This window comes from Stigmatopora nigra, chromosome 9 (genome assembly GCF_051989575.1).
Source record: "Stigmatopora nigra isolate UIUO_SnigA chromosome 9, RoL_Snig_1.1, whole genome shotgun sequence".
In the NCBI taxonomy this organism is placed as follows: domain Eukaryota; kingdom Metazoa; phylum Chordata; class Actinopteri; order Syngnathiformes; family Syngnathidae; genus Stigmatopora; species Stigmatopora nigra.
In genome coordinates this window covers 2,078,285-2,096,210 of record NC_135516.1, presented here as the reverse complement: position 1 = coordinate 2,096,210, position 17,926 = coordinate 2,078,285, and the positions used below count along the sequence as shown (strand labels likewise).

Sequence of the window (17,926 nt, the reverse complement as noted above, 5' to 3'; positions counted from 1 at the left end):
CGTAAAATAAAGGATAAAAAAAGCTGTAAAAATTTATAAAAACACAGAATACGAGTGAGGGTTTCAGGAGCTACTGCAACTGGCTGCCGCTTTGAACCTTGCCTATGATGATATGCATATCAGCACACTCAACTGCTGATTAATCTATCTTTGCACTGCAAATGACTAACACGTATCTGTCCAACATCTTGCTGACAACTGTCAGTTATGCCTGTATACAAGACTCACTCACTGGTCATTTGGAGAGCGTTGCAGGACAACAGACTGTGAGCTACAGTTTGGTAATAAACTGAATCTAAGCTATTTTACAGTCCTATCTGCTGTGAGCACTGTTTTTGAAGGGAACTATACACAGTCACCTCTAGAGGCATCCCTTGTTCATGAGTTGAAATTTTTCTGTACAAAATCTTGCAGAGAATTAGGTGCTTTGTGTTGGATTATTTTGAAAACTACGGTGGCATCTGCATATTTAACAGGTTTTGTTTTTTTAATATCTGACAATGGTGGTGCGTTTTGGCTTTATGTCCAATACTTTCAAAGCTTGCTTATAAATGGTTTCAATTGGTTTGGTGTTCTTTGACAGGCCGATGACCAGCTTGGTAGGCAGTAAGTCATGTATGATGTGATCATTGTGTCACAATACAATTGTGGTGGCTGTTAAATTGTTTCTAATGAAGCTAAAAATTGACAAATTTTATTTTATTTAGCGTGTGTTTTATCTGTCGTTTGAAGGCTAGTTGAGAGCCAAGAGTGATTGCTACATATTCAATTTCTTGGACTTCAATGTTTGATTTTCTTTGGACAAAAACATGGGGTCACTGTTATTTGACTTTCATTTTGAAAATTACGTAACAAAGTCTTAGATATGATTAAGGATGGTCAAGTATTTTAAAGCCAGTTATTCACGCTCGTTATCCCATCTGTGAGTTCCCGTGAAGCATGTTTTTGTCCCTTGTGTGGACATACAGTTGTGGTCAAAAATGTACATTGACTTGTGAAGAACATAATGTCATGGCTCTCTTGAGTTTCGAGCTATTTTTACAACTCTGATTTTTCTCTGATAGAATGATTGGAACAGATTCTTCTTTGTCACAAAAAACAATCATGAGGTTTGGTTCTTTTATGATTTTATTATGGGTGAACAGAAAAAAGTGACCAAATATCCTGGATCGAAAATAAACATGCAACAGCGCTAATATTTGGTAACATGGCTTTTGGCCATTTTCACTCCTGCTAGCCATCCACAAGCTTCTGGCAAGCTTCTGGTTGAATCTCTGACCAATCCTCTTGAGAGCATTTGTGCAGTTCAGTTAAATATGATGGCCTTCTGACATGGACTTGTTTCTTCAGCATTTTCCACAAGTTCTCAATGGTACTTGGACGATTCGCCAAAAGGCGTTTCGCCGACGGGCGTCTGGGGAAACGTCCGTTCGGCGAAACATCCCTTCGGCAAACTGTCCGTCGGCGTTTCCCCAAACACACGTTGGCGAAACGTCTTTCGGCGAATCGTCCGGTCACGGTTCTGGATGGTGTTTAAGTCAGGACTATGGGAAGGTCATTTGAAAACTTTAATTCTAGCCTGATTTAGCCATTTCATTACCACTTTTTATGTGTGTTTGGGTCGTTGTCCTGTTGGAACACCAACTGCGCCCTATACCCAATCTTCAGGCTGATGACTTTTGGTTATCTTGAACAATTTGAAGCTAATCATCCTTTTTCATTATACCATTTACTCTCTGTAAAGCACCAGTTCAATTGGCAGCAAAACAGTCCCACAGCAGAATACTACCACCACCGTGCTTGACGGTAGGCATGGTGTACTTGCGGTTAAAGGCCTCACCTTTCCGCCTCCAAACATATTGCTGGGCATGGTGGCCAAACAGCTCGAGTTTTGTTTTGTCTGACCACAGAACTTTCCTCCAGAAGTTCTTATCTTTGTCCATGTGATCAGCAGTAAACTTCAGTCGAGCCTTAAGGTGTCGCTTTTAGAGCAAGGGCTTCCTTCTTGCACGACAGCCTCTCAGTCCATGGAGATGCAAAACACACTTGTTTGTGGACACCTGTGTTCCAGCACCTTCTAATTCTTGGCAGATCTTCTTTTTGGTGATTCTCGGTTGAATCTTCACCCTTCTGACCAATTTTCTCTCAGCAGCAGGTGATAGCTTGCGTTGTCTTCCTGGGTTCAAGTCAAGGATTCGCTTTTTCAGAAACATGCTGAGCTCCTTTGAATTTCCCATTGTAGCGTTTGTGGTCGTTTGCATCCAATGAGCCCTCATTAAATGGCCTCAGAGTAGTCACCAGATGTAGTCATTCATCATCACTAAAAAGAAGTTAAGAGGCCATGATATGACGCTCATTTCACTGACACAACTTTCTAAGTAACAAAAATTGCTAATTTATGTTGTTGTATGTATATTTTTGACCAAACAGATTTGATCACTTTTTCTGTTAACCCACAACAAAGTCATAAAAGTACTTAAATTATTTCCTTTTTTAAATATAAATTATATTTAGATACCATTTGTCTTCATATGCCCATAACTGTAACATTTAATAAATACACTCTTTGATAATTGTACTTTGATAATTGCTTCAGTATCTCTTAACCACTTTATACTCATTCGGATCACGGGGCTTGCTGGAGCCAATCCGAGCTGTCTCTGGCCAAGGGCGGGGCACACGCTGAATCGCAAACATGCAAACTCCACACAGGTCGACATGGACTTGAACCCAGGACCCCAGAGCTGTGAGGCCGATGGTCTACCCACCCGTGCCAGAGAGCCGCCCCTGGCTTCAGTATATCGCAGATTTTATGTTACATTTTTCTATCATAATTGTTAAAATTCACGATGAAATCTCAGTAGAAAGACGGGAGAGGAAAAATTGCAGAAGTCAAGTCACTGCGTCTTTTTTTCCGTTGATTTGGGTGGCTCTCAGGGCCAAAGAAAACGCGCGATGCGGGCGCCCGCTGGACCGGCCATTCCTTCCCCTCGTCTTGGGCCGGCGCAGACACCCGCTGGACGATGTTAACGTCACCATCTGCCCCCTCTGCCCGATTTTCTCTTCTCATGGACATTTGGCATTGGAACGTCTGGAATCCGTCCCTTAGAGGGGAGGTACTGTCAGGAGCAGCACGTTCGTCCCTCCTGGCTTGCCATTATGTTCGAGCAGCTGCGAGTGATTCATAATGATTACTTCCGGATGTGTGTATTTAAGAACGACTGAATTGGTATTCATCGTTGTACTGAGTGATACTGCATACTTTGCTGCAAAGGTACCTGCGTATGATTCCATGGCAATGCAGCCACACTACCATACTCCTTGATGTCATTTGTACTCCATGCATCTAAGTTATTAAAGTTGTTACGCTGAGCACAATTTGCCTCGTCCCCTCCTGCTTCCCCACTACTGGGTCCAAATCCCTCCGACCGCGCCACGGCGTCTCAGCGCAATCATAACAACAACAAGTACTGCATGGCTACTGTGGACAGGACCATCCAGGTTTACCCAAACTGTAAACCGTGGATGACCAGCTAGGTCCGATCACTCATCCGGGCCCGAGATACAGCCTTCAGATCTGGTAACAGGGTAGTCTAAAGCGCAGCTCGCGCCAACCTGAACACAGGAATTAAGGCTGCCAAAGCAGACGACACTGGGAAAATAAAAGGGCAACTTGACGACCCCTGAACAAAGTGGCAGAGGATATGGATCTTCACCAACTACAAGGGCTGTGCTGCGACTCCTGTGGACTCAAGACGCCACTGGCAGAGGAGCTAAATGCCTTTTATGCGGGCTTAGAGTCCCAAGCCCAGCACTCAGTCACACTACCTTAACCTCCAGTAGATCCCACACCAAGCTCGGGTAGAAACTCCACCCCACTCATTGTGGAGGGAGGGAGTGGATGTGAGACATGTGCTCTGTGAAGTCAACGCCAGGAAGGCCACAGGAACAGATGGAATACTAAATAAAGTACTTATGGCCTTTGCTGACAAACTAGCACCAGTCCCGTACATTTTCAACCTTTCCCTAGAACAAGCCCCCATCCCAGCCAGTCATGAATCAGCCACCATCATCCCCAGTACCCAAGAAGTCACCCGCTTACAATCTGGGCAGCTAACGCTCAGTAAATCTTACAGCAAACATCACTAAGTGCTTTGAAAATTTGGTAGTGAAACATCAAAGCCTGTCTTCCCTCATTCACGGCCCGCATCAGTTTGCATATCGGCCGAACAGATCCACCAAAATGCAATAACCACCTCCCTCCAGAGAAGAGAAAAGAGAAGAGAAAAGAGGGAGCTACGTCAGAATGCTTTCGTTCGCGTACAGCTCAGCCTTTAACACCATAATACCTGAGATTCTTATCCCCAAGTTGCCCAACTTTCCCACATTGCACTGGCTCGCCCCAAGGCTGGGTGCTGTCTCCACTACTCTACTCGCTCTACACACATGCCTGCAGACATGATGCACCCTGAGAACATCATTGTGAAATTTGCGGACGATACAACGGTGGTGAGGATGATCACAGGGGAAATTTAAACGGCCTACGGAGATGAGGTCCTCAGACTCAGCAAGTGGTGCACTCTCAACAACTTGGCACTGAACGTCTCCAAAACCATTGAACTCATCCTGGACTTCAGACGGAACAAGCCCGCTCTGCTGTGCTGATCTCACTCGGACTTCTTATTTATCTATGTCTTATTTATTGATTATTTATTCGTCTGTTTGATTTTGTTATTTGTGCACTACACGGTGAAATCTTCAGATCTCTCTATACCCGCTGTATAATGACATGTAAAAAGGCATTCAATAAATGTATTCTGTATTCCAACATGCACGATTGTGTTGACAGAGGAAACATGCAAAATGCATTACCACCAGTCTAGATTGTAGTCTGCCTTTTGCCGGAAGTCTTTTGGGTAAGGCTCCAGCAATCTCTGCCACTCTTTTGAGGAGGCATCATATGGAAGATGAATGAATGAATTATATTATGTTAAGATTGATTGAGGTGTAGATATAAGGTTGATGCACTGGTCAGTTTATTTTGCTTTCTTGATCGCTACCAGCATCCACGTCTGATGGCAAAGATAAGGATTGAGAATTCTGAGATGATTCTTCATCACTTCCAGAATCATCGTCATCGTTGCATTCATTGTCCTCACTATTCTGGTTTGTGCATTTTTCTGTAAGGAGAAATAGTAGAATAATTGTGAACCTTGACTCAAAGAATTGCGCTTTCCCTTTACCTTTAAGCAACTTCCTCTGGATCAAAGGGAGGAACTCAGAAGCTTCTGGATGATGTGGATCATAGACGAGAACTGAAAATGTAATATTAAGTCAGAGTTCATGTTGACGGCACCAGATGACAGCATTAATGCAGTGAGCAGGAACGTACTCATCTGGCAAAGTCTTTTGGCCAGCTGGAAGTCTTTTGCCCTTAGCGCACTGAGGAACTGAATGTAGTCCTTCTTATAATGTGAATTAAAGTTCAATACAACAAGACTAGTGTCATTTTACCTCAATTTTCAATTTCACTGGAACAACAAGGTCTTTATCGGCACCATCTGCAGCGTTTTGGTTACAGTCATTTTTCTTCTCATATGCCCGGAGGGTCTCTGTAGGTGGAGTTGTTTCTTCTAGAAACCATGATCATCTATTAACTATGACTATTTGCTTTTCTTTCTTTTTATAATGTTTTGAATTTGCTAGATAACAACCTGCTGATGAACCTGAAGCACAGTTCATTTTAAAGTATTTTCCAAACTCTGCTGCCAAGTGTGCTGTTCAAACCTAGAAGCAGACTGATGTTTCAACTCTGTTGAATAAAGTTTAAGTGAGCGTTTAACATACTAACTATATAAAAGCACAGGGTGCAATTATTGAAATCTGATTGTCACAAAAACATTCATAAAGTTTAATTCATTTATTACTTTATTATGGGTTAACAGAAAAAGTGATCAAATCTGCTATGTGAGAAATATACATACAGAAACACAAATTAGCAATTTTGGTGACTCAGAAAGTTGTGTCACTGAAATGAGCTTGATAGCAGTGCTTCTAAACTTCTTGTGAGTGATTATGAGGGACTACAGCTGGTGACTTCTCTGAGGTCCTTTAAATAGGGCTCATTGGATGCAAAAGCCCACAAATGCTACAATGGGGAGGTCAAAGGGGCTCAGCATGGATATGAAAAAGTGAATCCTTGATTTGAACAAGTCAGGAAAGTCACTTGGAGCCATTTCAAAGCAGCTGCCGGTCCCAAGAGCAACAGTGCAAACAATTGTTTGTAAGTATAAAGTGCATGGTACTGTTATGTCACTGCCACGATCGGGAAGAAAACATAAGCTATCTCCTGCTGCAAAGAGAAAATTGGTCAGGAGGGTGAAGATTCAACCGAGAATCACCAAAAAGCAGAAGGTGAGGCCTTTAACCCCTAGTACACCATGCCTACCGTCAAGCACGGTGGCGGTAGTATTATGCTGTGGGACTGTTTTGCTGCCAATTGAATTGGTGCCTTACAGAGATTAAATGGGATAATAAAGAAGGAGGATTACTTTCAAATATTTCTAGATAACCTAAAGTCATCAGCGCGAAGATTGGGTCTTGGGCGCAGCTGGGTGTTCCAACAGAACAATGACCCCAAACACACATCAAAAGTGGTAATGGAATGGCTAAATCAGGCTAGAATTAAGGTTTTTAAATGACCTTCCCAAAGTCCTAACTCAAACCCAATTGAGAACTTATGGACGATGCTGAACAAACAAGTCCATGTCAGAAAGCCATCAAATTTAACTTAACTGCACCAATTCTGTCAAGAGGTGGTCAATGATTCAACCAGAAGCTTGCCAGAAGCGCTTAATTGAAGTGAAAATGGCCAAGGAACATGTTGACAAATATTAAGGTTGCTGTATGTATATTTTGACCCAGGACATTTGATCATCTTTTTTCTGTTTACCCATAATAAAGTTATAAAAGAACCGAACCTCATAAATGTTTTTTTTTGTGTGAAAAAGAAGTATCTGTTCCAATCACTTTATCGGAGGACAAAAAAGAGTTGTAGAAATAACTGGAAACTCAAGACAGTCATAACATTATGTTCTTCACAAGTGTATGTAAACTTTTGACCACAACTGTAAAAACATTGTTGGACTACAATGAGGGGCAATTTAGAGTTTTTCAGCCTACAATGCATGTTTTTTGGGAATGTGGGAGGAAACCGGAGTACCCGATGGAAATTCATGCAGAAGATGAGAACAAGACGTCTAATTTAATGTGGAAAAACGAACACCCATAACCTATCGATAGCTGTGGAAACAAATAAGATCCCAAATTCCAGCAATAGACAACTTACAAAAACACATGACCAGAGAAAGATCACAAATTTGCACTAGAGTTTAAAAATTTGCAATGGCAATGGTGGCAACTAAGATACTATTTCTCCATGTCCAGACATTGTATAGACTATAGAGGATAATTGCCAGCAGTGTGACACAGCCCACTACACCCTCCAAGAAACGACAAAATCAGGAAGGCCCAAAGGAAATGAGAAAAACAATTAGATATGACAGTTGCTTTGCAGTTGCGGGGGTCTAGTTAATTTTGGTGCTACGAAGATAAAAAATGTGTTGAAAATTGGGATTGGACAAGTGTTGTGTGTGCGCGCATGTGTGCTGTGTATGTTCGCGCGTGTGTGCTTGTGTGTGTTCGCGCGTGTGTGTGCTTGTGTGTGTGCGCGCGTGTGCGCTTGTGTGTGTGCGCGTGTGTGCGCGTGTGCATGTCTGCACGTGTGTATTACTGTGTGATTTTAAAAGAAACGTTTATTTACCTGTCTGGGGTTGAAAATTAATGCACTCTGATGTTGCTCTAGTAAAATAAATTCCAGTATTTTAAAACTACTTGACAACAAGGTATCGACACTGGTTGCCTTAACAACAGAACAACTTTAGTGTCTCGATCAAATACTGCCCCCTATGTTTAAGAAAATATTGCATTTAGGAAGACGTTGAGGAAGCACGTCAGGAATTGCATACTACATTATTATTCTTTCATGAATTCCTTTTCCCTACAAGGGTCACTGGAGCCCTTCCCATGCAACTATAGGCAGCAGCCAAGGGACATACTGAATTGTTGCCAGCCAATTGTGGGTCACAAGGAGACAGACAACAATACACACTCACGCCCTTACATACCTAGGGGCAATTAGAGTGTTCAATCAGCCTACTGTGCATGTTCTTGGAATGTGGGAGGAAACCGGAGTACCTGCAGGAAACGCACACAGGCCCGGGGATAACATGCAAACTCCACATAGGTGGACTTAGATATGAACCCAGACCACAGAGCTGTGAGACCGATGCGGTAACCTCTCGTGCCAACCACCCGCACCACTGGGCGGCCCTCTATTTTGACATATTCCTCAAAATCAGTGTTGCTCAAACTTTTTCTGCTCAAAGATCTACTTTTCAAGGAGCCAACCTTACGTGATCTACCCTTTTCCGGCCCAATGACAAAGCTCAGCAGTTACTATGTCTGCTGATGCCAGTAAAAACCCAAAGTAGTGTAGGCAGGTAGTCACCATGCTTGGACACGCGATGGCGTTGTTTCCCAGCTCAGGCCCCACATCAAATTTGATTTATTTTGAAGCTTTGTGAATTGCTTCTCATATCATATCTGTACATTTGCTTGATAGATTTTAAGTGGTGAACTTCTTCTGTATCATAACTGTATATATTTGCATACACGTTTGCTGTGCTGGCGACGCCTTCAATCCAATCCCTCTACTATTTTATGGCTATAAAAACTCTACTGCATCTAAACCTGCGACACATTAAAATAATCAATAATAACCTCATACAATTAAAATATAATTTTGGAATATAGCCATATTTTAGTTTTCAAAAATCATTTTTACCTGTACACAATATCCACCCTCCTTTCTTTCTTCCTTCTTTTCTATCGCCATCAAAGCTAATGATGAAAGTCGAGCCTGTCCTGTCGTATTTCTGGCATAGTCCATCTTAAAAATGGCTTTAAATCAACACAACAATATAATTGCTTTTGCAGCTCGCTCCAAATACAGTTTGGTATCTCTCAGTTAGCGCACTGAAAGTGGCGAACACGCCCTTTTTCCGGCTGTAACAGGCTTGCTAGCTTCGGAGTTGACCGCCCTTTCTTCATGATGTCCTTTTTTTCTGGAAAAATCAGTCTGGAAAATAGCTTTGTGGGCAAATCTGCAACCAAATAAATCCATTTGTTTTCCTCCATTTGCCATTGTGGGTGGAGTTTGCGATCTCTGGCTGGCTCACTTTTGCTCGCCTACTAGCCAATCAGAGTTGGTGAAAGCAATGACGTCTCCCTTTGCCTGCGAAATGGCCTTGGTGTCACCGAATCGAATTCTGATTATTTAAAGCAACAATCTTATAAACGCTTGTTTAATGCAGCAGAGCCCGCAGACCTCATTGTGAAGGCCTTGGGGCAGATTTCTCACCCTGGCAACAAATAATGGCTGAAATGTGATTGGTTAAAAGCTTCAATATGAAAGCACACATCTGGAAGCAGTGCAACCAGGGGGAAAGCAATGAAAGGAAGCTAATAAACAGTTTGGAAATTTTCAGTAGTGTATTTTTAAGTATTGATGGACAAAATATGATAATTGATTCAGATATTTCTTATGGCAGTCAACTGTGTCACAAAACTCCTTTGTTCTTGCAAGACAAAACTACACTCAGTTTGTTGTTCTGTAGTATTGAAAAAAGCATGTCTTGATGGACAAAATATAATATATGATTCAGATATTTTTTAGGCCAGCAGAGACGGCCTTGAAGGCCCTGACGGCCCATACTGCTCTTTGTAATGTCTCTGCGAGCACTGGGCGGAGCGTTGCATTTTTTCAGTGTTTTTTTTTCCTGTTGAGGTGATTGCTGATTCGGGTTTTATATACTAATCGTTGACAAGTGGTCGTGCGTTATCCTATTGTGAGGACATTTGTGTGCATAATTTTCGGGTATTTTGAAGGGAATACAAAAGCAAACTACCATCGAAGGTTGTATCGGAAACTCAGGGTGGAGGCGTGGCAAACAGAGCCAACCCGGCCAGCAGAAGAAAGATATCAAAATGTTAAACTAAATTAGAATTAAGCTTAGTGTTGGGTTAGATTAAACATGTTTTTGAGTGTTTCTGCATTGTAATCCAAGTTCATTTAAATTTGTTTGTGTTAATTTACCACCACTGACGGATCCTGGGTTCTCTCTCACCATGCACTTGAGGCAATCATGACAGTCTTCACACTTGTGGTGGAACGTTCCTCGTTTGAATTTCTTAAATAAAATTTTATATTTACTTCTCAACTGATTGCTCATGTGCATTGGCCTTCTGAGTCATCAGATTGAGGTGAGGGTGTAGTTGTGATTCATAAATGTGTGCATGCTCGCGTGCATGACAAAATGCGTAGCTGGGTGTGCGCACGTGTGTGTGTGAACAGACCAATGGGTAGCCGCAGCTTCCATATAAATAAGGCATCAAAGTATTCTTAAGGGAGACTGCTCACTTGTGCACCCTCGAGGATATTATTGACGCCTCCAAACATCTGCACCTTCAGCGTCCACTTTTTGGAATTCTACTACCTGTGGGTGCTCCTTCATGCGGGTAAAACGTTGGCTTTGATTCCCACTGACACTCGTAGTGCGTCTTGTTTTAATTGCAAGGGTTTTAGTTAAGAAGAATTTGTATATGCATCAGGTTGATTGGAAGGGAAAATACATTATACTAAATGACAGAAAATGAAATAGTTCACCTTCATTGTTTTTTTGCAAACGAACAGTGTAAAATTTTTGGCAAAATTCGTTTTAATGTGCTTACTGCATAAAAAGTGCAATTCATGAAGGTTTAATTTTAAAGATAAAATATTATTTTAGCATTATTTTATCCTTTGTTTATTCTACAATGTCCTTGTTGACAAAATGTTGATATTTTCTCTAGCGAATCTAATTTATTGCTTATTTCTTCCTCATGCAGTTTATATTTTTTCAAGCTGTCGGACTTCCACCGACATTTCTGACAGAATTTAATGGCCAATACAGTCAAAAAAATGTGGCTGCACGTTCCCGAGATGGATGTAACCCATTTTATCCTCGAGCATCTATTCCTATTGTCCGCTGTGTCAGTGCACAATTGTGCTTCCAAATTTCCCATCCTAGAGCACCCCGCCAGGCATTGAGCATGATATCATTCCTGTTCAAAGCCCCAGAAAAAATATTATTACTAGTAGTTTTACAACTACTGTTATTGTTATTATTGTCTTACTCATCAGGTTAACTTACTTAATATATTTTTACATGTGTGATAAAGTGACATTTATTTCCAAATCATCTGCATTGTTTGCAGTTGAATCACAGCATTCTTGGAAATCAATTAAACAAAGAGTGATGGCCACATCAGAGCCTCGAGCCACCGGCGGAGACCAGGACACCAACACCTCCGATTTAAGAGGCTCATCAGCAAGTATGTCATTTATAAGACCTGGCAATATCGGCCCCAATGGTCTCTCACATCTAGAATTAAGTAGATGCTGTGTATGCATGGCTGCAACTGCCAGTATAAGGGTGACTTGCTAAAAGCGCACCCCACTCCCTCCCGTTGCCTCTGCCGTCACCCCTGCTTTTCCGTCTGGCGGGTAGCGACTCCTGTCCAGGTCATTTGCTGTTTGAGCTCCGTCGTTAATCACTGCGGTTAATTACAGAGCCATCACAGCTGACTGTGCGACTACCGGGATGTCTGTTCGTCCGTCTGTCTGTCAGAGTGGAGTAGTGCGTGGGGTGAGGACATAATAATGTCACATAGAAAAAATTAAGAAAAAGATACTCTAAATTGCCCCTAGGTATAGGTGCGAGTGTCAATCAAAATCAATCAAAAGCCTTTATTCTCATCATACACAGCTGCGTATAACGAAATTGGTGGTACTACTCCAAGCTTTTCACAGTGTTTTCCCAGTTAAAAAAAAACATAAATAGTAGTACAAAAGTTAAAAAAAAGTCACATCCCGAGCTAGCTTCTAAAATATTGCACAGATTCTGAAATATTGCACAGATTCTGAAATATTGCACAGGTTCTGAAATATTGCACAGATTCTGAAATATTGCACAGATCCTGAAATATTGCACAGATTCTGAAATATTGCACAGATTCTGAAATATTGCACAAATTCTAAAATATTGCACAGAGAGTGAGATAATGTTGTCTGTCTCCTAGTACCCTGCAATCGCCTGGCCACTGATTCAGGGTGTCCCCTGCCTTTGGCCTTGAGTCAGCTGGGATTTGTGTGGGTGTGGGATGTGAGCCAGCGGTCGCGATTGATTTGGCCTACGAGACGGAAATGTTATGATTTTTCCAATATTTAATACCGTAATTCTCAAAAATATATGAATAATCCACTTATAGAACAAAATAATTTCGTTAAAATAGCGATCTACAATGTCATGAATTTAGGGGGGGGGGGGTGCAGCACAGAACTCCGACAAATGATTTACAGAGATAAAAGAAGAACATTTGAATTCATCGAGTCCGATGATCAAAACTCCGTTAACCCTGCCTCACGCTTGCGCTGTTTGGCCAAATTTTCTTTTTTTCGCTGCCGTACGTCACAATATTAAAGGTCTATTCTGTTTTAGCCTACGAATATGCGTGGATGCATGGCTGTACACGGAAACTGGGCATGAGGATGTGTGGTAAGTTTTTTCATTCTGTAAATATGATGGCCGTGTCCTTGAGGTGGTTCCCGATGTCCGGCAGATTTCTTTCAAAGAATGTATATTTAAGTTGGAACGTTTCGTAAGAATAACCCTGCAACCCTATAAACATTCGAAATAACATGAAAGTGCGATTACAATGTAGTTTTAAAATTAGCTTTGATCCATTGTAATTTTTTGAATCAACTTTTTCTTGAACTATTTTGCGCATTAATTTCATGGGTAACTGCTCCTTATAGGACAGGGAGTCAAACATAAGCCATACTGTGCCTCATTATTATGTATAGTGAGTACATTGACGCATTAATAATGTGCAATATGTGATAGGAGCTTATTAAATTGTGCCATGTGGACGTTCAAAAATGTTACATAGTCCTGTGGGTCGCTGTTCGCAGCCAAGTCACTGTCTTCTAAAATAGGCCACTGTAGGCTGTGAGAACAAAACTGTCACAGTGTGTTACCATCTTGGAAAGGTCAGTGGACATTACCCTGTGGGTCTGATGATGAGAGCTGTTCTCACCCACTCTGACCGCACCCTGATCCTCATATGTCTTTTCCATTTTCCAGGCACGTTCAGCAAAGGAAATATATGTTATGAAGCATGCAGGGTCGCATTTATTATATGCATGATAAAAATGATCAGTTAAGTTTGTGTGGGTGGACATTTACTGAATTGTGTAGTAATTCTTTTTCCTACTTACGCTTTAATTTTTTTTTTTTTAAAGAAGTAACCATTGTAGGAATGGCTGTAATTGTCAACTAATAATTGAAACTCACAACATTTTCCAAGGAACAAACAATGGATACATCAGTGATTGATGAATGCATTGCCACAAATTATTATAAAATTACGCTTGAATGGAATCAGAGCTTCATGCCACCGATTACTTTAGAATGTATATGTTAAAAATATAAGATCATATTTTTCTTCATATAAATTGCATGAATAGAAAGAAATATGTGACAGCTTTTGATATACAATGCTTGCATTTATTTTTCGTTTTACCTTCTAAATTTAGCACTTCACCAGCCTTTAGGGCCTTTGAACAGGGGGTGGATCAATTGTTACACAGGCTTATATGCCTTGGTTCTGACTAACCTTCATTAACACTCGTTATGCACAGGTTGGGGGAGGGCTTGCGTGGGTGTGGTCTTCTATATAGCCTAAATTTGGTTTGGCCTTCACCAGAAATATTTTGATTTTTAAACAACCAGTAACGCACCATTTTGCTTTAGAATACACAAATAGTTAAGATATTTTAAAACATTGTACGATGGAAATGTTTGGTGACAATTCGTGTACTTCCCCATGCAACACCCTAGGTTTCCTGCAGAAGAACAACAATCTGGAGGAGAAAGGTAGAACAAGAGTAGGTCAAAAGAACCTGGTTTCTTGTGACAACAGCGACAGGGACGCCCGATTCCGACGCACCGAGACAGACTTCTCGAACCTATTTGCTCGAGGTAAGAATCACTATAGAGACAAATTTAAAACAATGTATTACCAATCAAAACCATTAATATTGTTAACAAAACACATTTTTGGGGAATTCTACACTGCTGGTTCCAAAATGAGGAAATACTAATTGCAAGAAGCAAATGGCTTAATAAAAATGTATAATTCGGTATGATATGAAAATAAAATATAGATCTCCCAAGTGTTCAAAATTGTAAACCTTTTTAATTGTGCCTCATTTAATGCAGTGCAGCTTTACAATATACCTAAAGGAGTGGCATGCATTTTCTAAATGTGAAATTTCAATTCATTCATATTAATTTAAATCAAATTAAGATTATGAAAACAAAATTAAATCTGCCCCATGATGGTGTTGTGGTTCACTCGCCTGACTTCAGTGCAGGCAGGCGTGGGCTTGATTTCTTCTGGTGGCAGTTTTATAGTGAATGTGAAAGGTCCTATGTCTCTCTGTGTGCCCTACGGCTGACTGGCAATCAGTGTAGGTTTGTGGTCTGACTTTCATCCGAAGTCCGCTGGGATAGGCTCCAGCAACCCCCACGACCCTTACGAGTATTTGTGGTACGGAAGATGAATGAATGAAAAATAAAATCTACTGTCATCTTTTCCCATGCTCATGACATTTGATTAGAAAATACTAAAATCCTCAAAATTTACAAATATATTTGCATTCTGTTTTGAGATCTGTTGCCTGCAAAAAATGGAGATGAACCGACCATGCAATTTTTACTGGAGGTGGTTGACATCCTTACCAACTATGTGAAGAAAACGTTCGACCGCTCCACCAAGGTCTTGGACTTCCACCACCCTCATCAACTCCTAGAAGGAATGGAGGGCTTCAACCTGGAGCTGTCTGATCAACCCGAATCTCTTGAGCAGATCCTGGTTGACTGTAGGGACACACTTAAATACGGCATCCGTACAGGTAAAAACATGCATGCATTACATGTACATTTTATTTTACTGGGCATTTTTTTTACGGGCGGCCCGTCGGCGCAAGTGGTTAGCACGTCGGCCTAATAGTGGGTGTCCTAATTTCAAATCTAAGTTGGTCCACCTGTGTGGAGTTTGCTTATTCTCCTGCATGTGTTTTCTTCAAGTACTCCGGTTTACTCCCGCATTCCAAGCACATGCATGGTAGGCTGACTGAATACTCTAAATTGCTCCTAGGTATGAGTGTGAGCGTGAATGGTTGTATCTCTCTTTGTGCCTTGCGATTGGCTGGCCACTAATTCATGATGTCCCTTGCGTCTGGTCCGAAAGCAGCTGGTTAGACTCCAGGAATATTTACTAATATATTTATACTAATTGGGATATTTTTGGGATTTATATATATATATATATATATATATATATATATATATATATATATATATATATATATATATATATATATATATATATATATATATATATATATATATATATATATATATATATATATATATATATATATATATATATATATATATATATATATATATATATATATATATATATATATATATATATATATATATATATATATATATAATAAACAATTTTCACAATGCAAAATAAGGTTCAAATCCAGGTCATGTCCAACTGTGTAGAGTTTGCATGTTCCCCCGAGCCTGCGTGGTTTTCTTCTGGGTAGTCCAGTTTCCGCCCACATGCTCTAGGTATAGGTGCGAGTGTGCATGGTTGTCCGTCTCCATGTGCCCTGCGATCGGCTGCCTACCAATTCAAGGTGTTAGGCCCAGGGTCAGCTGAGATAGGCTCCAGCACCCCCTGCGACCCTAATGAAGATAAATCGGTTCAGAAAATGAGATGAGATGGCTAGAGATAATGCTAAATACTGCTGAAAAAGGACATTCATATTATTTGTCCACTCTGATAAAGAGGACCATCGTAAAATTATTTTTTTCGACTGTCTCCGAAAGGACAGTGTGACAGACATCATAAGGAACAGCACAATGTCCAATCAGTTGAAACATCAAACAGAAGTAAATGAGTCAAAAAAGATATAATTCTCTTATTTCAAATCACATTTTGTTGTTTTTTTCAGATTCATACCAAGTCGATTCGAATTACCATGGAAAATATACGAGATATTCTGAGTGAGAAGATTGAACGTAAAAATATCTAAGAGCACAACTGTACCAACAATACTAGTCAATATGCTCCGGTCCAGTTTCACACCACTATGATCTGTAGTACAACTGTCAATTTGTCATTTAAAATGCAGCTTATACAGGTGAATACTGAAACCACATTTACATGCCATCTATATCCATGACTGCCTTTAGGCTAGAGGCTTTTTTAGGCTGGCTGTGTGCATGCGCCTTGAATATAAATTGCTGTCACATTACATCATTGTTTCCACAGTGGTACAGCAATTTATTTAGGTTTGGAATAGCTTTCCCAAAGGCGCTAGCAGCAGCATAATGTAGTGTGTTATACTATATAAAATGAATTGAATTGATCACTTTTATTGTCATTATACAAGTAAAATGAAATTTAAAGATTACACCATGTAGTACACAAATAACAAAAACAAACATATATAAAAATAATCAATAAATAAGAAATTGAAAATTAGTAGTCCGAATTAGATCAGCAGAACGGAGTGGTCTTTTTTCGCCTGAAGTCCAGGATGAGTTTCATGGTTTTGTGTATCCTTCTTAGGTCACCCTCGCTTCTTCAACCAGTTGTCCTCAGGTTTGGACATTATTGGCCTGGCAGGAGAGTGGCTCACCTCCACTGCCAACACCAACATGTAAGTCTTTCACTCTTGTCTTTTGTTTGGTACTATTAGTGGACACCCCCGACTGCATGCCTTATCAAAATATACCATTTGTAAGTCACACGGCAACACTACCAGTCATTGTAAATGTATTTTTTGTTTTTATTCCCGTAGAGACCTGAGTTGATAGACTTATCAAGCTGCTCTGTGTATTGCAATTTCTCCTGCCCCAGGGGTGGTTAGATTGCATATTGATCGCATGTCACAGTTACATTGAAGCGTAGTTTGATAGAGGGCAGGAACCACAACATCTTCACACCGTATGCAAGCATAGACACACCAAAACACATGTTGGCTCCTAATAAAAACAATTGTGCCACATTTTCTAACACCACAAGGAATTGCCCTTTGCTAAATCTGAAAAACCTACTCTGTATGGTTCACATGGAAAATTGGGAATAAATGATGAAGACGTTTTATTGCTTTAATGAAAAATAAAACAAATATAAAAATACCAAATAACAATAATAATATTAAAAGATAATAGGTTATATATATGTATATATATATATATATATATATATATATATATATATATATATATATATATATATATATATATATATATATATATATATATATATATATATATATATATATATATATATATATATATATATATATATATATATATATATATATATATTTATATATATATTTATATATATATTTATATATATATTTATATATATATTTATATATATATTTATATATATATTTATATATATATTTATATATATATTTATATATATATTTATATATATATATATTTATATATATATTTATATATATATATTTATATATATATATTTATATATATATATATATATATATATATATATATATATATATATATATATATATATATATATATATATATATATATATATATATATATATATATATATATATATATATATATATATATAT

The 17,926-nt window shown here is 39.5% G+C and overlaps 2 protein-coding genes across 5 annotated transcripts in view; one reads left to right on the top strand and one right to left on the bottom strand.

Annotated features, from left to right (window-relative positions):
- Positions 1-5,019: 5,019 nt before the first annotated feature.
- On the bottom strand, positions 5,020-7,964 carry erich2 (glutamate-rich 2). Of its 3 annotated transcripts, none has more exons than XM_077724742.1 (6): positions 7,823-7,964; positions 5,715-5,812; positions 5,515-5,633; positions 5,393-5,462; positions 5,244-5,315; positions 5,020-5,180 (listed from the first exon to the last, which is right to left on the bottom strand). In XM_077724742.1, the coding sequence occupies exons 2-6, from the start codon at positions 5,740-5,742 to the stop codon at positions 5,032-5,034; spliced, it is 438 nt and encodes a 145-aa protein (XP_077580868.1). In that variant the 5' UTR covers positions 5,743-5,812; positions 7,823-7,964; the 3' UTR covers positions 5,020-5,031. The 3 variants fall into 3 exon arrangements, with proteins under 3 accessions (XP_077580868.1, XP_077580869.1, XP_077580870.1); XM_077724743.1 differs by having other exon boundaries at positions 5,715-5,787; positions 7,823-7,939; XM_077724744.1 differs by having other exon boundaries at positions 5,715-5,798; positions 7,823-7,916.
- A 2,509-nt stretch (positions 7,965-10,473) lies between these two features.
- Positions 10,474-17,926, top strand: part of LOC144201196 (glutamate decarboxylase 1-like) — a 39,743-nt gene continuing 32,290 nt past the window's right edge. Inside the window, exons 1-6 of one of the 2 annotated variants that reach the window (XM_077723640.1) lie at positions 10,474-10,638; positions 11,377-11,493; positions 12,660-12,716; positions 14,061-14,201; positions 14,894-15,136; positions 16,879-16,969. In XM_077723640.1, coding sequence (XP_077579766.1) covers positions 11,418-11,493; positions 12,660-12,716; positions 14,061-14,201; positions 14,894-15,136; positions 16,879-16,969 — 608 coding nt within the window. In that variant the 5' untranslated portion in view covers positions 10,474-10,638; positions 11,377-11,417. The remainder of the gene's footprint in view (positions 10,639-11,376; positions 11,494-12,659; positions 12,717-14,060; positions 14,202-14,893; positions 15,137-16,878; positions 16,970-17,926) is intronic. The other variant, XM_077723641.1, reaches the window with a different exon arrangement.